The sequence below is a fragment of the Daphnia magna genome, linkage group LG1 (assembly GCF_020631705.1).
Source record: "Daphnia magna isolate NIES linkage group LG1, ASM2063170v1.1, whole genome shotgun sequence".
In the NCBI taxonomy this organism is placed as follows: Eukaryota; Metazoa; Arthropoda; class Branchiopoda; order Diplostraca; family Daphniidae; genus Daphnia; species Daphnia magna.
In genome coordinates this window covers 10008716-10033573 of record NC_059182.1, presented here as the reverse complement: position 1 = coordinate 10033573, position 24858 = coordinate 10008716, and the positions used below count along the sequence as shown (strand labels likewise).

Below are 24858 nucleotides of genomic sequence, written 5' to 3'. Positions count from 1 at the left end.
GGTGCCGCGGGAGAAAAGGAGACGTTAATAGGGCCGACCTTCGGGAACGCCTACGGATAGTGGAGGAGTTCGTAGACGAAGAAGCTAAGAAGCGACGTGCGCGGCGGTGGAGTACCGCCGAAAAAAAGGATGATGTTTTTTTTTTGGGGGGGGGGAGGGAGTGTCATGTGGCCTATATCATGTAGCAATGTTCCCGGTTTTCTTTCGGTATATCTTTTTTGTAATGTTTGTTTTTTTTAGTAATGCATTCGGGGACGAATGCAGCTAGAGGGGGGGATGTCACGTGGTCAATGACCACGTTATGTGATCCGGAATGCAATGCTACCGGACGTGTGAAGTCAGTGTTTCCCCCCCATATATAGTCCCCCGTGGTCGTGTATCAGGAGGCAGTCTTAGTCTTGTGAACCGCCAATACAACATACTGTTACAATAGTCTATGAATATAAATGGTGAGATATAAGTTTATCTTCACTGCTGTGGGACCATCCACAGTCAAAGCTTTCCCATTTTATAACAGACACAGAGAAAAGTAACACAGAAACTAATTTATTTTCTATTGTTTCCGGTATGAATCACTTTGCCACCTATTATAATTAGTTGGGTCATTGAAACTACTTACAAAATTGCATAAAAAGATAAAACCCATTGCAATAATATATTTTGCCTGTTTTAAAAGGAAAAACCCATCGATTCCCGCCATGGAAAAATAGTTCTAGTTCATAATACGGCCAACGGTGGCACTGAAACACGGCAAAGAAAAATCGGTTCGATAACCCAGCCGGTTCCACAGCTAGGCGGTTCTATAAGTGGACCGGTACTGTATTGTGTATTATGGTCTACCAGCAACAGTATCAGACCAAAATTAGCATGAAATATGAAATATGGCATCCATTAATACTATATTTTTATTGACCCGTCTGAGGCACCAAATAATGCTAAGTGAAAGGAAATAAGAATAAAAAATTTATTGAAAAAGGATTAATTTACTATAAAATCAAGAAGTGTAAACAAAAAATTACATTTATCATTATTTTCCATATGGTGGTTATCAACTAGATGATGTTTATCGACTGAGTGTTCTATTTCAACTAGATGATGCTTATGGATTTATGGAAGCCCTAAAGTGCATTTACAAGAATTTCCCTACTATTATGCCGGCATTTAAATTAATATACGGGTTATTACTTACACAAAAAAATTCCACTTATTGAAAAATATAGCTAATACAATTCTCTGTGAAATACTAGAAAACCAGCATCATTTATTTTAATCTTAGCTAAAAAAAAGGGGCAGGAAACCCTGCCACATCCACAGTTACCGGTCTTCGTTCAATGTTTTTAAAAGAGTTTCAACCGGACAACTACGGTCTTTTTCAAGAGACAAGACTAAGGAGTAGAACACAAGTGTTGCGGACTGACCGCACGTATAGTCCCAGGGTCGAGCGGTAGAGGGAAACCGGTGAGCTCACCGGTCTCCCAAGCCAGGGAGGACAGCTGAGTCGAGCCGCGCGGTCCCGTCGGACCGAAAGTGTAAGAGGGAGCCCTGGCTTCCAACTGGCTACCCCTCACGTCAAGCTCCTTGTCATTTCTATTATTGTGTTTGTCGCCCTCTTTCTGATTAAGCTCTTCAATAAAGGTTGCATGTAATTGTTTAAATCTAGTCTTCGTGTTACTGTTGTGGGCGCATGTAAAACCGCTCGGCCCCACAACCATCCACAACACAAGGAATGGATGAGCCAACTGTTAGTTACTTTTATGAAATCCTCAACCACTGCAGACTAGTTGACTCGAATATGTCGGAAGCACACCGATTGGAGCATCTTTTTCGAGGTCTTCAACCAGCTCTTCTTAGAAAAATTTATCCGTTGAAACCAGACAGTTATAGTATCAGTTATCATTCAGTATCAGTGAATCAGCATGGACAATCGTAACTGACCTCGATTTAGGGCCGGCTGGAGCTGCATCCGTACGCGACAGATAGCTTAAAAGTGCTTTTTTATTTTTTTCCCCGTTTCCCAAGCTTAAGTTAGCTTACATTAGCCTTTATTTCATATAGTAGCCCACGAGTAAGGTTTGTCTTGCTTGATTTAGCTAGATTTTTTAAATTCCGTCGATGGTGATTGTCTTTCAAGCTTTATTAAGCTGAAAATTACGGATAATTTATCGAGCAGCCTTATACTTTTTTTTAGTAAGCTTGAACTTACTTTTACTTTCTCTTCCTTGGTTTTGATTCACCTTAAAGCTACTTGAAACAATTAAAGTAATGAAAACGAAAGTTTAGCAAAGCTTTCTTTTTATCATCTAGGGAAAAAAATAAGCTGAAAACAGCTAACATTTTCTTTTGATTTTATGCTATATAATTCTGAATAAACGTTTTGTTAATGTAAGCTCATTCTATGCTATGATTACAAAAGTAACGAATAAATAAGCTGAAACCAGCTAAAATTTTCTTTTTGATTTTATGCTATATAATTCTAAATAAAGGTTATGTTAATGTAAGCTTATTCTATGCTATGTTTAGAAAAGTATTTAAATATAACGAATAAATAATAAGCTGAGAGTTGATTAAATTTTCTTTTGCTTGAATTATCACATATTTTATCATATTTTTTATTCTAACTAGAATATGATATTTTTACAGTTGCCTTCATTCAGCATCATGCTTGTTTTTATTAAATATAAACCATATATGTTATTTCATTATCTCTAGAAAAAGTTCAAGATGCAATGGTTTATAGCCTTTTTAATAATAGTTAATAGGCTTTGTTTTATTTTTCTCATTTCTCAATTTAATCCGTCTCAAAGTTGTTCACAAGAGCAGTTACAACATACATCTGTGATATTTCATTGCATGAAGCTATCACACATAGCGTTGAATGAATTCTCACCGTTGGATTTACAATCTGTTTAAAAGTTTTAACTCGATGCAGTGCGTACAATCTACTATAACAGAACAATTATCACAACTTTATCAAACTGTCAAGAAAATACTGTTTATTGAATACTGTCGTCTGTCACTGAGCAGCTGTCATTGTTTATAAAATCCCCGAAGGGCCGCTTTAACAATGATTAGCAATCAATCTGGCAACATCATGGATTTGGCGCCAAAAGCCAGTTAACAGCATAGCGATGGCTGCTGACTGATGGTGAGTTTGGCCATGGAAGTGAAATTGTCTCGCATTTAGGCAGAATTCAGATAAGTTGATTGTGAAAAAAATTATCCTTTGCTAAAGAACTTACAAACTTTTAAGGAAATTATAATCAATGTCTATTGATTGAAACTTAGTTTCAAAAATGGCAAATTTTGGTAATGAAGACGAAAGGTCTCAAGATGGAAGTACGGCGAGCATTTCTCGGCCTCTGACAAAACACTCAAAAGTGATGATTGTGTTCGATTTTATGGAACACTCACCTGGTATTGGACTGATTTCGCATGTGGTAAAACCTGTATTACCAGAAATAGAAGAAGATGCAGTTCCTTTGGTAAAAATGTACATTGAAAAACATCGTAACCTTGCAATCAGGTAACAATTTTGTGATATGGTGTTGTGAACTCATTTCTTAATGTTTTTATCATGAAATATTTTGTTTTCATAGGTGGAAACCACCACTACCAACTGATACATCATCTTGGCATTTAACTCAGTACAGCAATCTAGAAAGCTGCAAAAATACAATCATCCGGCAAGCAACTGCAGTATGCATATCAGGTTATATCAATCATTATATTCCAATTTAAGTCTGACGTGCATAATTCAGAAGTTTTTCTAAAGATGATAAAGATATTTTATCCAATCAGCGGACTGCTCTTATAAAATATATGATGAGCCAAAATGATCGAAGGGTATCTGGACGTCCAAGAGCTCGAACTCAGTTACAGTATCTCACAAACATGGAACAGCTGTCTACTGCCTCTAATACGAGTCTTGATGAAAATGTTGAAAGTTCAGAAGCAGAACCCTTAACAAATCAAAAAGCAACTTACGAGGATGTTGAAAGAGTACACATTTGTTTTTATTTTTGGCTTTTATTATAAACTAAATGTAATGAAATTATTTTCAGGAACTAGCTGAAAGCGACGCCAAAAGGATAAAACTTGAAATTGACCAAAGGGAAATGCAACAAAGGATCATTGCTCTCGAAGAAGAAATAAAAACACTAAAAGAAGATCCAGTTCGCAATACTTACTTCAAGTAAGTGTATTTCAAATATCTCGTTTTTCAATTGTAACCGTTTTTGTCCGGTTTTCAGCTGTTCGTGAGCACACTGTTATTATTCAAAGGTTCATAGACGGATCAGCAACAGATCGACCAACCGTTGGCCAACTTCCTGGTACACCAAGACCTTCTCCTGGTTCAAAAGTTTCAACAACACCTGATACATTTACTCCAGTAAGCCTATAGTCAAAATTGTTTTACACTTACTACTTCAAAAGCAATTTTCAAACTTCTTATGGGTGAAATTCCATGGTAATGTTACCATTAATCCACAAAAATTGAGGGAAGCTATTATTTCTGGACGTACGAAAACACAAAACCCACATAGGCGATTAAACAAAACCGTTTCAATTTTGTTATCAGCGTGGTATGAGCCAGCAGAATTAGCTCAGTTTAGTCTAGCTGGGAAAGCATGTCCTAGCATTCCTGGAAGTATTCCTAAGCCCAAGTTTCCGGAAGATATCCTAGAAGCAATCGAAAGTACAAGTCCATATTCACCTACAGAATTCAAATTAATTTCATTCTTTTTTCCTTTTTCTTGTTAGGGTTCTTGATTCCAAAATGGGAAACTTGGCATAGCATCATTTTAACCCCTGAACAAATCAAAACTTCCGTTGGGGATCGCTTGTTGTCATGTCATACGAGTGAAAAAAGTTAAAGAAGAAGCAAGCAGCCTTTGAATGTGCGGCAGAAAATGGTGACGGGGGAAGTGCAGAAAATGGTGATGGACGAAGTGCAGAAAATGATGATCTCAACCCATCAGATTACGATTAATTTTCATCTCCTTAAAATGGTCCCTTTAACAATTGTTAAACCAAGATTTTGATATTTGATTGGTTCATGAAGTGGTTCATGAAGCCTATAGTATTTCTCGTGTTGTCAACTATGCTGTGTTAATTTTATGTCAGTCGTCCTTTTAATCGTCAACTCCAATCTGTTATTGTAACCAAGTCAGCAGTTAATACAGAAGTGTGATGTAAATCATACATTTTACAAAATTCCCGCATTTCTTAATTATTCGCGTCGTCTGCATTTTTCTAAAAATAAATATTAGTATCTATGGTAAGAACAGCTAGTTTAATTATTACCTTAAAACAGCTTTTACTACACCCAGCTGAATTTAGCTATTTAATTTATACTTAAAAAGAAGCATGCTGTGATAAGCTTCAAGAAAAAAGCTATTTTTAGCTAGCCAAGGTAACAGCTATATTAAGTTTGCTAAAATCATGGTTCTGGATGTTGCAAAGTTAAGCTTACTAAGTTTTTAGTAAACAAGGGATTTTTTCCTTTTTTCTAAGCTTAAACCAGTACTTTTAAGCTATCTGTCGCGTACGGGCAATAGCTTACTTGCAACAGGAAATTCTCCAACAACAAGCAGTGGCAGACAAGTTGAAGCAGCAAGTGTCTCGAGCCAAAAAATTGTAGCCAAAAGAATTTTCAGCAAATTACGAAGTTTCTCGAAGGAACTGGAGAGCGTGACCGAGCAATTCACGACCGTGAAAGAAGCCTTAAACACCAACCCAAGAAACCGACGTAGTCTCATCGACGGAGATGGATCAGCTCAGAAGAATTAAAACATCAAGTCCAACATGTTAAGCAGAATCAAAAGGAAATGATACACATTATGGACAAGCAAACTGCAGTTCTGAAAGAATCATTGTGGGAATCCAGAGCCAACGCTCAGTTGATTAGAGAGCTCCGAGGCCAGTTTGCGTTTCTGCAAAACGTTACAGTACAATTATAAGAGTGGAATACAAAGCTAGAAGAACTTGACTTAAACCATTTCGAGTATTTCTTCCAGCTGGACGACACATTTGAGGCGCTGAATCAAATCCTGCAATGGCTACACCAACTTGCAGATAGTCTCAACATATGATTCAGTCTATTAGCAAACGGACATTTAGCCCCTCAAATCGTTTCCCCAGCATGATTTAACACAGTGATTAAAAATGTCAACCTACAGTTACCTAGAGGATGGTCAATTTCTTGCGATGAGCTTTGGGTTGCTTTTCGTGAATCCACAATCATGGTGGCGGCATTGGAACATCATTGCAGAATCTTCATTCAGGTTCCTATCTTCGATCATGCTGAACAGTATCAACTGTTCCAGATCATCAACCTGCCAGGGGCCGCGGATAATGGAACGCATAGTGTCAGCTTTAGCAACTTACCAAACTTTCTTGTAGTAGCAGCTGACCTCGAAACATTCCTGGAACTTTCCAAGGACAACGTCTGGGAGTGCAGTAAAATAGGCCGACCGTTATGTAAATTTCATACGGGCTGTTCTGAAGCTCTGACTAAATCAGTTAGTTTGCTGCCTTGGGCAGGGTATATTCTCACTATACAAGGAATAGGTTATGGACAATGTCTGAAATTAGGAAAAATAAGTAAGGGTCCCACAAGCATTGCATTCTAAGGAAATATTTACCGGCGTGTGTGGAATAAGGCTTGCACACGCGAACAATTGCCACCAAGCATGCAATCACATTCATTTTCACGAACAGACAACACTAAGTATGATCCGACGTGCACGATTGACGGACAGTAAGTTAATTCACAGATCACAACTGCATAACAATGGCTACTACTAAACAGTAACTTGGCGGCAAGGCTAGTAGTGTTGCCAAGTGGTGAAAATGCAGGCAATAATAAATATATATATCTATAATAAATTGACTATACAGAAGGAAGGCAATGACTAAACAGAATTAAGATGGTTTCGCCGATCCACATGCACCAGCAAACGGAACGCCCACAAGTCCTGCGCCATAGCAGCATTTATGAACGATCTACCTCGAATCAAGACGCAGTGCCGGAAGAAATTTGCAGATTGGCGAGGTCCAGAAGTCGTATACATTGGAGTAAATCAATGGGCTTTCTCGGCGACGAAACCACACAACATAGTATTTTCATGCCCATCCAATGTTGGACAACTGCCCCTAAGAACAGTAACATTACCAGCAGTTGAAATATTTGGAGTACCTTTGGGTTGTACGGCGAGAACAGAAGATTGGGTCTTCCCAGCCAGCATGGAAGGAAACATAGAAGCCCCGAACCTGCAAGCGGCGGGGCTGCCACCTGTCAACGTTTTTTCTCAGTACCAACCAGTAACAGCAGCGGGAAGCACGTCATCATCAAAATCCCACGGGAGAACTGAGTTCGATAGACTTCATTAGTGAATTACTCCAACGCAATGACCGCGCCAGGCTTGCTGCTGAAATGACGGGGGGACAGATTCACAACCTCTTGACCGAAGTGGATAAACAGATGGAGACATCTTCTTCCCGATATCCCAATGAATTAATGATAGTAGCTGTGGTATTCAGCATGGGAATCATATTTTTGGGGTATAAATTTTACCTACTTAGTGCAAGGTTGGCTGCTCACGAACAGCACGATGTGGTCAGCCTACCACCCAAAGACCGCGGGAGAAAGGAGTTGGAAATGCAGAACCTGTAAAACAATAATTCACTTTCCCGTAGTTATTATTTACCTATAGTAATCATGAACCATTGTGTCAAAATTAGCCTATAATGCCATCTAGCGTAGAAACAAGAGCAAAAGAGTTGTGTATAAAAAAGGGATACCGGATTGCAAATGAAAAAAGAAAAAAATTATAAGGCTTCAGATTCCGTATTCTCGTCCCAGAGTTCAAAACTTCCAACGCGACCAAGCGTGCTGCCAGCCGAGCCTGCACCGTGGAGAACAAAACTTCTTTATGGAAGTCGGAACGTCGTGGGGTCGGATGATAAACATCTTCACCTGACTCAAGCCACCATAGAAGTCTAGCATAGTTGCGGGAATAAAAATCGTGATCTTTCGCGTAGCCGGTATACGTGCTAAAGAAAGCAAAAAAGAAAGTTAAAATCATAAGGAAGAAATTGCCCAGAACACAAAGAGAAACATACCTGTAATAGAAGTCCAATTTCCAAACTTCACCTGAAAACGGCGTGAAATCCAAACATGTATCCTTAGCCTCGTTTAGGAGTGTCGTAAACAGCCTTCGATCCCTCAAGTTTAGGCGACGATACCAGCTTACAGTATTATGGAAGACAATCTCAGCGAAGCGCACTACGGCAACTTCGAAATACCGCCAATCGAACAATACTTCCGAAAGGGTGAACATCTTGGAAGACCTGTATCACACCAAGACTGAAAATGAACTGTGCTAGAAGAAAGGATGGACCCGATTTTTTTTCAGTTTCAACAAATTTCGCGGATCACAATCATTGCCTATGAATTCCATTTTCTACATTGGTGTTATAGTTAGTGTTAACAAGAGTAACCTTCATGCTTTATCGCAGGTAGATTAGTACAGTTGGGTCGCCTGTCTTGCAGAAGGGGGACCTTTCACGGGTGAAAAATGGGAAATGTGTATTTCTTCACAGAGATTATTCACCCGCTCATTGAACTAAGCTGCGACCGTGGGAATGAATCATCGCAAATAACCAGCGCTAGAAGTAGATACGGAGACATGCACTCCCGAAGGGGCGTAATTAGCATAGCAGTATAAAAACTAGTATAAAATTCAGTTAAAGACGAGTTCCCTGGTTTCCCTAGAGGTCTTCAGACGATTCTCCAACTAGTGGTAACGGTTATCCCCCTTTTTGTCTAAGTAAAACCATGGTCTATAAACTAGAGGTCTACGAACTGTCGTCTGCTGGCAATTTTGTCTGCTATTTTTTGAAACTAAAATTCGGGCATTCGCTAGAGGCGCTGACTACCCGGATCAGTCATAACATTTCATTGTTAAGACCGGTTAAGACCATGGTTAAGCAGTTACAATAATGGATAACTGTGGGAATATTATAAAGTTTCGTAGTTTTTAATTTGAAAAAAAAATAAGTTTCTCGTTTTTAATTATTTCCAGGAGAATTAATTAGTTGAACTTCACAGAAAAAGTGACAAAGTTTCATAGTGTATCATTTTTAAATAGTAAGTTTCTAGTTTTTAATTATTTTCTGACAAGTCAACAAGTTAGCATGATGGCAAAATCAACGACCAAGAGAGGATGCATATCCTTACAAGCTACAAAGATTGCATGTTGAAAAGTTTTAAAGAGAACGTTGACAGATCCGCGAAAATGAGATGAGACAGATCGCTTCACTTACGTCCGAAAAAAGTGAGCTACCCAGTGAATTATACTTACGAAAGTAATTTACCTTCGACCCTAAGGGTGTAGACGATGTATTGTATAGCTCTTTAAAGATTTTCTTTCTTTGCCCCCTGCATACGCCCCTTCTGATCAGACGTTTTTTAGCTCTTGTCTAGACATGTCACGCAATTTCTCTCGTTCGGGGCTAGGCCCACGTGGTGATTTAAGAAATTCGCGTTACCTTTTTGACGAACAAGTACCTTACGAGGACGATCGACGACGTGATCAATTGTTTAGAGATCGTGAGTTTAGAGAGCGGGCATGGCGTGAGCGCCAGGTCCGCCATGACCCTAGTGTCTTTCGAAGTAGATCCCCTAGACGTAGACCAGATTATAGCGTTGCTTACGATCCACCCCCTTTTTTCGATGTGAATGAGGCCTACGGTCATCAGTACGACACGCAGTTTGATCCTTACGAGTATGACCGATTGTATTACGACGACCGACACGACGATCGCTACGACGAACACTACGGCGACCGCTACGACGACCGCTACGACGTCCCGGATGACATGGCAGAGACAGATGCGGATTACGACGGAGATAGGCCAGGGCCAGCTGCAGGACGGTACGAGGAGGATGAGACGGTCTAGCAAGGGCGTTCGTGGCGTCCTAGGGGCTCGGAAGGCAGACCAACAGGTGAGACAGACGGGATCGTTGCTGAGGAACCACCGACAGTGTTGCAGCCTACCTTACCACCGTTGGCCGAAAACGCTCAGGATGCAACGTTATTTCCAGCTCCTGTCGTGTCCAAGGAGATGTGTCAAGAGATCGCTTTGCTATTATCAGCTGGTGTCTCGACGGACCAATCGAAACTAGTGTCGAAAGAATTTCCGTTAGCTTTCGAAGAGGAGAATTTCACCCTTAAGCCACCGAAGTTAGACGGGTGGATGAGCCGTCGCGCACGTGAGAAAAATACGTTCAAGACAGTAAACTCGTCGGAAGAAGCTCTGATTAAAACTCAGCTTAAAATCATGGACATCGGTCCACCGCTCATCGATCTGTATGCGAGGGTGGTAGCCGTAGCGGACGATACACCAGCAGGTGTTCGTTCCCGTCGTTCCTTACAAGCGGGTTTGCAGCAGTGGGGAAGAGCCTACGCTCACATTTCCAGAAAGCGCAGAGAGGCAATCGTCAACGCTACGGACCCCAGAGTAGATTACCTGCTGAAAGACGAGACAGTCTTTACCAGGGGAAAGGAGACCCGCGAGCACCTTTTCACTGCTGAGTTCCTGGAGCTCATGCTTAAGGAAGCAAGCCAAGATGAGACTCTAGCACGACGCGATCAAGCGGCAGCTGCCGCTTTCCGCGGAAGAAGGAACCCGATTCGAATGGCCGGATACGGAAATTCAAGTGGCAGTTCCGCCCCTCGTGTTTATGGGGACGATTTTGAACCGACGGCCCGCGGCAGAGGTAGAGGCAGAGGTGGCCACGGACGTGGCGTCTCCAGAGGAAGGTATGAAACGTCAATTTCTCTTGCTTCTGTTTCCCCTGCTGCCCCAATTTTTTGTAACGGAGAGATAGGTGCTAGACTCAGTCTTTTCTCTGAATGGTGGGGGTCGGTCACCAGAGACCCCTGGGTGCTAGATACAGTAACCAATGGCCTTAGAATTAGTTTCATTTCTCAACCAATTCAGCGTAGGTTCCCGCGTGAGGTTGTCATGTCGGAAGAAATGCAAGCTGTTTGTGATGCCGAGGTGGCAAGCCTTTTAGCCAAGAAGGCAATTACGGCAGTTGAGGACGATTCGGTAGGATTCGTTTGTTCTTTTTTCTGTATCCCAAAGAAGACGGAGGGATTTCGGCCCATCGTCAATCTAAAGCCCGTCAACCATTTTATTAGGTACGAACACTTTAAGATGGAGAGCTTAGAGACCGTCCGGTTTCTCGTCAGGGAAGGGGATTGGTTTGTGAAGCTTGATCTCAAGGACGCTTATCTGACCGTTCCCGTGCATAATTCTCACCAAAAGTACCTGCGTTTTGCTTGGCGGGGGCGTATTTATCAATTCTGTTGTATGGCCTTTGGACTTTCCCCGGCTCCCAGAATTTTTAATAAACTTTTGAAGGTCGTAACGGCTATCCTGAGGCAGCAAGGCCTCCGATTAGTTATCTTCCTAGACGACATTCTCATTTTGAACAGTACAGAAGGGGGGGGTTAGAAACGATCTTAAGACGACATTGGATCTATTGCAGAGTTTAGGTTGTCTGGTGAATTGGGAAAAATCCGTCGTTGCCCCCTCCCAAATAATGGAGTATTTAGGAATGATAGTCGACTCTATCAAAATGTCATTCTCGCTACCCGCAATTAAAGTTCAGGAAGTAAAGAGACTATGCGAGCAAGCACTGGAGGCTAAATGTGTATCACTGCGGTCTATTGCGTCTATCTTGGGAAATTTTACGTGGGCCATCCCGACTATTCCCTATGCTCAATCCCACTATAGAAGCATGCAGCGCTTTTATTTAAACGAGTCAAGAAGAGCAAGTGGTAACCTCAATACGAAACGAGCCCTCTCGCCTGAGGCGGAAGCAGACTTAAGGTGGTGGTTATCTAATTTGGAGGTAGCTAATGGGAAGGTGTTTTTCCCGAAAAGTCCCGATATCGAAATCTGTTCAGATGCGTCGCTTTCCGGATGGGGGGCGGTGTGTAATGGCGTAGCAACTCGGGGCCCATGGACGGTTGAGCAGTTAGGGCTGCATATTAATTGCTTAGAGCTTTTGGGTGCTCTCTTTGCACTAAAATCGTTCGTAGGGGCCTCACATCGATTATCAGTAAAAATGTATCTGGATAATTCAACGGCGGTGTGCTACATTAATAAAGGGGGAGGGACCAGATCTGCTGAGCTTACTTCTATAGCTAAGCTAATCACAGATTTCTGTGAACAGCGGCAATTGTCCATAAGGGCAGTTCATCTGGCGGGCGCATTAAATATAGAGGCGGATGCAGAGTCTCGTTCTGGCCCCGACGCCAGTGATTGGGTTTTGGTATGCGAGACTCCGCGGCTCCTACATCCGTCCATCGACCTACTGATGTCGCCTCAAGGCGAACCGCACCCCTTACTGGAATCCGGCACACTTCAATTGGCCGCTTGGAAATTGTCCGGCAAAATTTCAGAAGGAGAGGCTTTTCGAGGCCTTTGGTCGAATTTCTCGTGGCCGGGAGCCGGGCATCAACACTTTCAACTTACGAATCAGCATGGAGAACTTGGGCAACTTGGGGTTATCAACGGGGTGAAGATCCCTTGTCTACCACTCTAGCCTTTGTGCTAGAGTTTCTAGCCAACTTACATGGAGCAGGGAAATCATACAGCACAATCAATGTGCATCGGTCAATGCTGTCGAAAACACTTCCGCATTTTGAGGGCCATCCGGTTGGCTCACACCCACTTGTTAAGGGACTCCTTAGCGGATGTTTCAATATAAACCCACCTAAACCCAGATACAACTCGTCCTGGGACCCCAATGTTGTCGTATCATATATGGCATCTCTCGGCGAAAACAGCTCCTTGCCACTATCAAAACTGTCACATAAGACAGCAGTCTTGCTGGCCTTAGCGTCGCTTCTTCGCGTATCCGAACTCGCGTCAATCAATTTTCAATCCGTCACTTTTTCTTCTAGCGGGGTTAATTTCACGCTACTAAAACCAAGGAAAGCCCAGCATAGCGGGCCGCTGCAGTCAATTTTTATCCCTTCTTTACGGGAGCCCGGCTGTTGCCCAGTTGAAACGATCAAGGCGTACGTAGACGCTACGGCTCCGCATAGAAACCATTCAAATATTAATTCTCTTTTTGTTTCATGCAACAAGCCGCACCGTAACATTACATCGAATACCGTGAGCGGACGGATACGCTCTTCTCTCGCAGCGGCCGGAATAGACACGTCTGTCTTTTCGGCGCACTCAACAAGGGGAGCGTCAGCTTCGAAAGCCTTGGCTGCGGATATTTCTATAGATGCGATCCTTAAGACGGGGAATTGGGCTAGGGAGTCGACGTTCAACAAATTCTACAAAAGAAACTCGATTCCGTCACTTGCTTCCGCTGTTTTGGATCCTACACCTCAAACATAAAGCGCACCCTGCTTTAAAATCACCCTTAGGGTCGAAGGTAAGTTACTTTCGTAAGTATAATTGAGAATTACCAGAGGGATCGCGAAGCGATCCCGAAAGGTAATTAGAATTATACGAGAAATAACGATAGAGACCCTAAGGGTCTCTGTTCCCTCCCGTCCCACCCAGAATCGTTACAAAAAGGGTGCGCCTTCAATATTTTTTCTATATAAATGTTTTATTGTCTATAGGTCTCAGTCTCGCCCCGCGAACAACCGTGTTTCAGATGGGAAGCAGGAATGAAATCCTTCATTTAAGTCTATTTCAGTTTTTTCTGTTCTGTTGTTCCAGCCTTTTTTTCTGGTACCACCAGTTTTTTGGCCTTTTCAGAAGTTGCGTGTTGTGCACTGTTTTCCTTGTTTTGAGTTACGTCCTGCCCATCCGCCAAGCCGGCGTCAAAGAAAACTCCTGTTTCAGGCCGATTAGGCTGCCTTTGTTGACCCCAGTATAATCGAATTATGATTGATTGTTGTTTATATTCGGTGTTATTGGTTTTTTCTTTTTCTTCACCTACTGTTTCCTGCAACTTCATGTACTTGTGTATCTGTCATTCTTGGTTACCCAATTCATTCGCGCAAAAAAGCGTCTGATCAGAAGGGGCGTATGCAGGGGGCGAAGAAAGAAAATCTTTAAAGAGCTATACAATACATCGTCTACACCCTTATGGTCTCTATCGTTATTTCTCGTATAATTCTTATTACCTTTCGGGATCGCTTCGCGATCCCTCTGGTAATTCTCAATTTTACGCGGCAAACATTAACACTCTTAAGAGCAAAGAATTCCTCCGTTTCGCTTCACTCGGCTTTTATTACACCATCGCCAAGGTGGAGAGTATTCTTCAAAAGCACCGAAAATCAGAGGAAACCTACATCAGGAATTCTTTTGAGCTAGTTATCAAGAAAATTGTTCGTGACGGCCTTAGTCTTCTTTCCATATGTTGCGAGGAGCATCGAGCTAAAGTTGTATCTTTTCTGATCTATGAATACGTTGCATTCCGCTATCACATCGAATCCAAGCGCTTCAAAAATATGGCTCAGCAAAAATTGAAAGAGAAGCAACCAAAACATCTTTAAATGTCCAAATTGGTTGTGTAATATGTTTGTCAATGTGCAATACAGTGTATCGATGTATACAGTGATAATGTATAGGGGAGAGCGGGGTCATACTGGACAAAAACTTTGTTTGGTCTGTAATTCAGTGTGTAACAATGTCATGCTGAAGTAAATTAGATTAGTGTAAAGAACGTTGTTTATATAACACAAGGGATTTTTTTCATTGCCATACGTTATATAGTTTATGAGTTATTGAATTTCGAAAAATAGGGGTAAAATTGTTGTTGAGGAAAAATGTGGGGGTAAAACTGGACAGAGGGTGTCCCATACTGGGCACGGTTAATTGCATTAAATGTTTCTAGCTATTACTGTTTAAAAAAATTCCCCTAAATACTTCATCAATAGAACATCTATTTAAGCGTAGATTAAATATTAAAAAAAAATTAACATGAAGAAAATTAACGAATAAAGTTGGGGGGGGGGATGGACAATTTCGATACCAGATGGAGAAGTGGGAGGGGCATCTTAGATATTGCGTGATCGATTCTTGATCGATTGTTAGTGAAACAAATTTTTTGAAGCAGACAACACTTTTGAACCATGACTGGACCAACTTAGGCTTCGCACATAAAAAATTGATTTCATCCGATTGTACCCCCAAAACCGTGTCCAGTCCGTCGGAATTTCCGACACCCAATGAGGGTCTATTTTTAATTCATTAACAACTCTTAAACCGTAATCCGTAAACAAATTTTTATACCGGCTCTGTATAAGTAAATGAATGAACTAGCTTCTTTAACTAATATATTAATTTTTGACGAGTCATAGAGTGGGCAATACCAGAAAATGTGCTGTAAATAAAAATGAAAAGACAGCGCTCTTTTTTTGTTTCCTCTATAACTAGAGTATTTTTAAGAATTTCACGATGATGTTTTTGTCACATATAGAAACTGACATTGACAACATCCCAGTATTTCCCCCCCCCCAGTTCATTATCACCAAGACCCGTAACTGCTACTGTCCTGTTTGGTACGTGTCCTGTATGACCCCGCTCTCCCCTACAGTTGTAATACAAAGATTCAGTTGAAATGAAAAACTTTTAAGTAAAATAACTTACTTTCCGCGGGCTTAGCAATGTAATGTTATGACTGATCCGGGTAGTCAGCGCCTCTAGTAGATGCCTGGATTTTAGTTTCAAAAATTAGTAGACGAATCGTCAAAATCGGGTCTAGCAGACGACAGTTCGTAGACCTCTAGTTTATAGACCATGGTAAAACCATTGTTTAGATTTAAGTCACCACTTTTTGTATTCATCTGTGCTCGTTTAAATACAACCCGTGGGACAATATTTGTTTTTCTACAACGAAATTGTCCGCTAACTCTATACTGGATATAGGCGGTTTGCTTTGAAAAACAAGTTCGGTCAAAGAGATTTTTTGTTCTAGTCCACGCGGTTCATTTACACTAAAACTCATTGATTTTTGTAAAGTTTTTAAATGTAAAAAAAAACTGTTGGTATTTTGCGTGTCCTGTTATGGACAAGATTTCGTTTTTTTCTCAAATTTTTATCCTAGATTAACATAAATGCTGCTCATTTTATTGTATTTTATAGAGAATTTCCTTTTCTACCTTTTTCAATAAGTGGAATTATTTTGAGTAACTAATAACTCGTCTATTAATTTAAAAGCTGGCATAATGGTGGGTATTTATGTTCGGCCACTTGGGTTTGTAGGAAATCATTCATTTTACGGTACGTTTAAGCTAAACCATGGAGTCAGGTTTTGGCATATCGTTCGTAATTTATTTGGTACAATTAGATCTTCAACCTTTGATAAACAAAAATGGCCCTGGCATGCCGGCATCCATCAAGTCAGCCATTATTCAGTTTCATTGTCAAGTAGCCGTCGACTACTTCATCAAGGGGCGGCCATCCGTACGGTCAATAAGGATCATCTAGATAAAAGCAACAAGTAGCCGATAATCCTCATCTAGTTGAAAAGGACAAGCAGTGGATAATAAGCATCATCTAGTTGAAAAGCAACACTTAGCAGATAAGCATCCTCTAGTGAATAACCACCAGTAGATAAGGATGAATGTCCTTTGTATATAATTCTTGATTTGATAGTTTATAATCCTTTAAAAAAAATTTTATTTATATACTTTCTCTTTAGCATTTTTGGTGCCTCAGACAGGTCAATATTAATATATTGCTACATACTAATGAATGCCATTTTTCATAATAAACGAACTTTCGTCTGATACTGTTGCTGGGAGACTAAGGATCGGCCCCGACCCTAATCGGGGCGCATTTTTGCCAATCGGGTTTCGAAATTCGGGCTTCAGGGTAAGGTGTTCGAGGTTCGGGTTGAAAATTTGTGAACCCCAATCTCAATCGGGGTTGTATCGGGTTGCCTAATCGGGGATGCCACCCTTATTGCAATCAATCGATCGTCGTAAAAACATAATCGATCGAGTCGAAATCGATTATTATGATGAAAATTGGGGACTTCACCCCGGTTTTCTCGATAAAAAGCCGACCCAGCTTCGTAGTTTAAATTCAGACACCCTTTTTGCAAATGGCGTCGGGGAAAGCGGGTTAACCTCAATTTTGGCCCCGCCCTGCCTCGGCTGACGAAGTGGCACTCCGATTCAGCCCCGATTGCCATTTTCTGGGGCGGGGTGGTTAACCCGATTTTGGCTAATCGGGGCCGATCGCTATGAGAGACCATAATAGTTGGCTCTTAATTAGTAAACGTCATCTAGACAATAACTGTCAGCTAGACGATAAGTATACGCGGCGCTATAGGAAAAAGTACCGGTGCAGCTTTGCCATCAGCATCATCTAGATGTGTGCGACCATGTTGTACTGGACTCTAAGGTGGGGCATCCCTAAAACACGAAAGCAAAACGCGAAACGAACAGCGACTAAAACGCGGAACGCTGTGCGAAACAGCTTCCAGGAAATGGGCTGCGAAATACTCAAATATCGCCTTAAGGCAGCCTAAATAGGGAAACGATTTTGCGAAACCCTTATTTGAAATGCCATTGTATATTGCATTTCATTTGGAGAAATAAAACTGTGTACATTTCTTTTTTGAGAGCATGTAACCCCGATAAGCATTGTACACTCTACGCCAATAAAAACTCATTTTTTAAATCTATGGTTCTTTCCAGTCCTTTTTAAATTCGTTTGCATTTACTTGAACAAATTCGCGACGAATTGTTAACTTGTATTGGCTAATAGGAAAGTAAACACGATGGGGAATAAAAAACTAGCATTTTAAATATAACAATGTGTTTAGAATCTGATTGAAGTAAATGAAATTAATTGATTGAATTTAATTGAGTATAAACAAAAAAATGTAATGCCGTGGGCTAACTGGGATGTTCTGCAGTGCTCTAAGTTCCTTGATGGTTTCATAGCATGTTAAATTTGGTCATTTACCCCCCAGAATTCGAGGGGTCTCCAGTGTTTGCTAATGCTATTGCCCCCTAGAATTCAGTGCAGCCGTAACCTCTGTATATAGTTAATCTTAGTTTGCTTAATTTTAAATACCTAACTAAAAACGGAAACAAATTAAGTAAATTTTCTCAAAATAAACAATCCTGACAGCACGCTTCGTGTGTACTGAGCGGCCAAAATAGCACGTTCATCGTGGAACGGCTAACATTTAATTTTAAATTTAACAGGTAAGGAGCTAAACATTTGTTTACCTGCATGATTGTGAGAAGCATTTCAGCAGTTCAATTAGCAAAGTACGGAATATTGACTCGACAAAGATCATTTGTCGACAGATGGTAGTTCCACCGGGCGGAAAATCACTCATACCCCCCAACCCAAAACCCTCGTTTTTCTCAAATCAGTTGAGTCCTTAAGACAATTTTACTACTTTTATTTTATACAATTTCATCCATGAACGGAAATTAACGTTTGGAACTACCTAAAGCAAACAGAGGTCAAACATCGGAGAACGGATCAACTTGGTCTCCGCGAGACGGTCTCGAAGGGTTGAGACCGTCACCGCTACATCCCAGAAGAAATATTCCGGCCCCCTGATTGGCTCTCTCTATCCTTACACCCTTCCATGTCTTTCGGCTTTCCCCTACCCCATATTCTTGATGTACACAGTGTGTTTTTCCGTAGGGCTGCCGCTTTGATTTGTTTCTTTCTTTCGTGTATTTTTATTATTTACATTTGTTGTTTGCTCTTTATTAATTTTTACAAATACAATATTTTTACATATACAATATTTTTACTTGCATTAATTGTTTTTTTTTTATATTTTATATAATAAATTGAATTAAGTACCGGTGTGTTTTCTTAAATTAGTGTAAATTGTCATCCCAAGGGCCTTGGGTTGGCGGTTCCAAAATCCGATCTTGTAATGACCGGGGAAACTATAAGTCCAAAACTTAAAGAAGTTATAGGAATGGATATAACTTGATAAGATCTGTCTATTTCTGTAAAAAAATTTAGAAAATTTTCATAAACAAAAAAATTTTGGACAAGAAGTTTTTTGTAGTTTTAGCGCTCTAGAGATATACTCGATCCTATAAACTTAAGTAGCCATTTCCATTGTTTTTGAAACTTTTTAGTGTATGAATATTTTTTCATAAATTATCGAGAAATAGATAGTCCTTATCAAGACCTATCAATTTATTTATTTATTTTGGTCTTATAGTTTCCCCGCAAAAAATTATTTAAATTTCACGTATTAATGGGAGATGAGGGTTAACTTAGACCCGCTAAACTGCACCTGAAAAATGATGAAGCGGTTTACTTCTACTACAACTACTTTTAAAGTAATATTTTTACAGAAATGGATTCATCTTATCAAGATATATCCATTCCTATAATTGTTAAAACTTTTGGACTTCGGGCTCATCTCAAATCCTAGCTCGCTCGGACTATACCGCAACACAATCTACTAAATTGGGAGGAAAAACAAATAAGATCAAGACAAAAAAGAATTAAAAGTTAATGACTAGCCTGACCATAGCTCTGGAACAAGCATCACGTTCTGGAAAAATACATTTTTAGCTAAATTCTGCACATACAATATTGTTAACAAAATTCGTGTTGACAGACCGGGCGGCGGAGTAGCCGTACTGGTACATCAGTCCATCCTCCATACCACACTTCATAAAAAAAATTAACTCTAATTAATTGAAGAGGTTGGCATCTCGATCCAAACCTCGGAACACGGCCCGGTCGACATAATATCGGCATACTGCCCTAAAGGTAACTGCTCAAAAGAGGAAATAATAGCAATAATAGCAATACAGAACAGCGCCATCATAGGGGGGAATTTTAATGCCCACCACACGATGTGGGACCATTCACCACGGGCAAACAGATATGGTACAGCCATCTTTAGAGACCCCCTAACATTTCACTCATAACGCCCACCTACCTCGGAACGTACATAAACTCTATAAGCGGTAGAACCTCCACACTTGACCTCACCCTATGCTCGGCCACAATCGCACAAGACGCAGCCATCACACTAGGGCCATATATGGGCAGCGATCACCTGCTGCCAGTCATACTGAAAATAACAATCTCTCCCAGAGATAAAAATATCCACATACCAAAATGGAAATTCTATGGAGATAAATGGCCAGACTGGAACGCTCATATTACCATTAAACTCGCACACAAAAACCTCATTGAACAAAAACACCCAACAGAAGCCTTCTATCTATTCTACGATGCCTTCGTAGTAAGTTCTTCAAACTTACCTGCCCTGGAAGCGACATTACCCCCAAAAACACCAAACCATGGTGGAACACCGAATGTATTGACCACTTACGCACAACCAGGAAAGCCCTCTATGCATGGAGATGAGACCCATTCTCTGAGAAAAAAAAATTGCATGGAAAAAAGCCGAAACGGAAAAAAGAAGAACTATTATCAAGGCTAAAACAAAATCGTTGGAAAACTTCATCACTAATCCCAATCCGAAGAAAGGACACAAAGCCACATGGGCCTTCACGAAAGCCATGAGCGGGCGGAACTAAAATCTGCCATCTTACGGCCTCCAAACCCAGGACGGCTCAATAGTCACGAACCCTAAAGAAAAAGCAACCTTATTTATGAATACCTTCCAGACTTCACTGACAACGACCCGAAAACAAGCCTGTACGAAAAAGCAGCCATAGAGGAAGCAGCAAATCACACAGACCACCTACCCCTCAACAAACCTTTCGCAACAGAAGAAATCAAGGAAGCCATTTCAAGATTTAAAAGCAACGCTACAGGACTAGACCTAATTCACAATAAAATGATAACCAACTTATCCGCAACTAACCCTCAACTCATCCTCCTCACAAATGGCACCACTCCCGCACAACGGAAAGAAGCGGTCATCATCCCCATCCTAAAACCTAATAAAAAACCAGAAGACCCTTTATCCTACCGCCCCATCTCACTCACCTCCTGCCTATGCAAAACAATGGAAAGAATCATAATGAACCGACTCAGCCGGCACCTGGAGACAAATAACCTCCTACAGACTACACAGGCCGGCTTCCGCTCCGGAAGAAGCACAATGGACCACATAATGACCCTGGAAAATGAAAAAAAAACAGGTTTCGGCAATAGCCGATACACATACGGGGTCTTTCTGGGCATAGCGAAGGCCTATGACCGCACACAAACAGACGGCGTCCTCATCAAACTAGCAAAACTTGGAGTAAAGGGCCCAACTTTCCGATGGATCCAATACTTCCTCTCGGATCAACAAGCCAGTGTAAGGATAAGCAACCAATATTGAGACCCACGACCACTAACAAGGGGAGTGCCACAGGGGGTGGCACTTAGCCCTACACTCTTCAACATAATGATGATCGACCTCCCCCACCCACCAGACGGGATAAAAACACTTCACTACGAAGAAGACGTAGCCATCTACTCGCAAGGGAAATCAGATAATATGGCGGAAAAAAATGCAACCCTACCTGTATAAACCTTACAAATTGGACAGGGAATGGGGCCTAGAATTCTTAGAGAACAAAACTACCCTCGTAACGTTCTCCAGATCCCAGAGCACACCGACAGCACCACTGCTATTCATCCATGGAAGACGTATCCCAGCAACGGAGAGAGTGAAATTCCTGGGGTTAATCTTCGACATGAAGCTCACCTAGGCCGCCAACATAGATGAAGAAAAACCTTAAAACTACCTATACAAAACGGCTCAATCACACCTCTATCACCCCAAACCTTGCCCCTCTTGTCAGAGAAATTGTCCCTCTAGCCCACGACATCTACAACGAAGACCCTAGCTACAGTAGCCAACTCAAAAATCCCCCCCCCCCAACCATGTTCAATCCTACCCTCCTATCCTACGTCATATCCTACGTGGACCTTCCCGATGTCCAAGACAGAAGCCCTCACGAACCAGTCGAAGGCCATGGCCATTTTTTGAAGCCTAGCAAAATAGAACTCAACCACCACAATGGTTCGATACACGGATGGATCCATCACATCCAACTCAGCAACCGGGCCACCCTAAATCGTGTACGCATCACCGTGTATCGCATCACCGTGTATCGCATCACCCTAAAGCGTGTACTCTAACCGTGTATTTGCTCGACTCCGTCCCATAAAGGAGGGGCTTACAACCGTGTCAAACACACGATTTCCCCTAAATCATATCGGAAACCCAAAATTCACCACCAGAGGCACCACTATATACCCAAGATGTTTCTGCTCGAATTTCTTCCCAATGGCCCTAATTTTTAAAAGCTCTTTGATATCATATTTTTATTTAATTATTATTTTTGAATTGAAAAGCACGTGGTACCATTTCAAAATATTGTGAAAACTTAGAACTAGAACCGTTTTTCTGTCAGAGGAACAACAAAATGTAAGTATTTTATGAACGTTTACTAAATTGTATGTATTTTATTGTGAATGTAACATATAATTTGATATAAAATAACATTTTAAAAATCATATAACAGGAACGGTCTAAATTGGATGTTGAACCAGAACTTTGTAGCATTTAGAATTCTTGCCTGTTATGATTCAACTTCCAAGCGTTCCACAATCCTCATACATAAACCAATATAATCAATCTATCATTCTGGAACGTTCCAATTTTGAAAAATGAAACCGAGACCGGTCCAGAACCGTTCCACAATCCTCATACATGAACCAATATAATCAATCTATCATGCTGGAACGTTCCAATTTTGGAAAATGAAATCAAGAATGATAACTTTTTATTAGGATAATTGAACACTTAAAAGTTGATTCCAGAATAGGCCACAGTTATAAATGTTTTTTTGGCTTGGATTCAACATCCAATTCCAACTTACACAGTTCCTGTATTTCCAGAATGTATAGTCTATGTTTTTTTATAAATTTATTTCAACATTAATAGGAACGTATGGTGGACAAGAGACTGACAAAAACCAACCAATCAAAAAAAGGGGAAATCTCTTTCTAGGAAAAAAGGACAAAATAAAACAGTAAATGTAGATATTTACACATTTACATTTTATATATATTAACTGATTCATAAGATATTTTCTATACTTACAGGATGATTTGATGCAGGAAAGTAACTATTCTCCCACTTCCCTGGATGATGTAATATATTTTTTATTACCCTATAAATTATTATGATACATCCGAACAATTCTCTATTTCTTTCCAGAGTAATATCTTTGGTTTTGTGTCCCTGGATGGCGAGGACGTTTTCGACGACAACGACGAAAACGACGAAAGTGTAAGCATCATTATTCATATAGTTGATATGTTTAAATACGTAGTGCATTACTAAATATAAAATAAAATAGGATAAATTGGTGATTGAGGACCCAATATCGAAGGAGTCTGATCGAAATAGAATAGCGATTCTCGAAAAGGTAGTAAATATGGTATCAAAGTTTTTCTTTACATACATACATAGCAATCAAAATAATTTCTTTAGGAACTTGACGAATTGAAAAGAGAAAATGCCGCTCTTAAACATCAATTTAAAGAAAAAAATCATACTGAAAATGAGAGGGACGAGGCTGAATATCCGGAAAGTGCCAACGAAGAGAGTGACACAGATGATGAAAATGCAACTGAAGATGAAAAAAGCGATGAAGATGAAGAAAGTGATGAAAATGGAGTAGTAGAAAAAGTTTTGTGATGATTTTTGTGATGAAAGGTTCGTTTGGTAATTTTTAATTTGTGTTTGTTTAGAAACGACGAGGGCGGCTGTCGTTTGTCATTTGTTTTTTATGCTGTCATGGAAAGAAGCGGAAAACGTCAGGTTTTTCGACGGTTCAGCCCATACAGCCCCACATAAATCTGGAAGGCCGACACCTGTCGGAAACTCGCTTCGAGATTACTGAGAATTCATTGGCAACTGCATTTACTTGCCTCACCGTCCGGTGATCAAAGTGGGCGCGGAGACAACGAAGATTCGGCCGGTGTTCGATGGATCGGCTCATTTGAAAGACAGACCAAGCATCAACGATGCGTTGGACCCAAATGAATCTGATCAATTGCCCGTGCTCCAGGCGGATCTCCACTTGGAGAAACGCCTGAGTGATGTCGGCTGTCCCAACAACCCCAACAAGACTGCCAACACTTCCGGGTTTAGATTCGGCCCCGTCGACCCCAGAAAAGCAGAGCCCAGGCTGATTGAGTACCGATGGAAGAGAGTACCGTTCGGGTTGTCATGCAGCCCGTTCATTCTCAAGGCCGTCATCCTCAAACACCTGAGAGGGTTCGAAAAAGAATACCCCGATACCGTGAGGCAGTTGCAACAACAGTTGTATGTCGACGATTGGTTAGGGGGAGAGACCACCGTTGAAGAAGCGGTGAATCGTATTCGGGAGGCGAATATGATTTTCAAAGCCGCAAAAATGGAGTTGTGTAAATGGACCTCCAATAGCGCAGAATTAATGGAAAAACTGCCGGAGGTCCAATTCAAAGAGACGGCCACGAGTGTGGCGGCTGAGAGCAAATCGGCAACCAAGACCTTGGGAGTAATCTGGGATCAGGTGGCGGACAGATTTCGGTTTGATCCGACGCAGGTCCTCAGAGAAGCCCGGAAGATTGGGGACAGGCCCACGAAACGGAAGCTTTTTAGCCTGGCACTGAAGATCTTTGACCCCCTGGGTCTCATCGCAGCGGTGACGTTGGTGGGAAAGCTAATCATGCAGAAAATCTGGTTAGCGGGAACAGGATGGGATGAGCCCATTCCAATAGAGGTGATACCTCATTGGAAGACATTTATCGGAGGCTGGTCGGTGGAAGCAGTTCGTCCACAACAGAGTGACGGAGATAAGGTGGACAGTGGAGACTGAGGAGATCAAGCACTGTCCAGGG

General features: G+C 41.2%; 1 protein-coding gene across 1 annotated transcript; it reads left to right on the top strand.

Annotated features, from left to right (window-relative positions):
* Positions 1 to 3216: 3216 nt before the first annotated feature.
* On the top strand, positions 3217 to 4389 carry LOC123470203. The gene is made up of 5 exons (XM_045170196.1): positions 3217 to 3523; positions 3597 to 3709; positions 3773 to 3999; positions 4062 to 4192; positions 4251 to 4389. Exons 1-5 carry the CDS (start codon positions 3294 to 3296, stop codon positions 4258 to 4260), a joined length of 711 nt encoding a protein of 236 aa, XP_045026131.1. The 5' UTR covers positions 3217 to 3293; the 3' UTR covers positions 4261 to 4389.
* The last annotated feature ends 20469 nt before the right edge of the window (positions 4390 to 24858 follow it).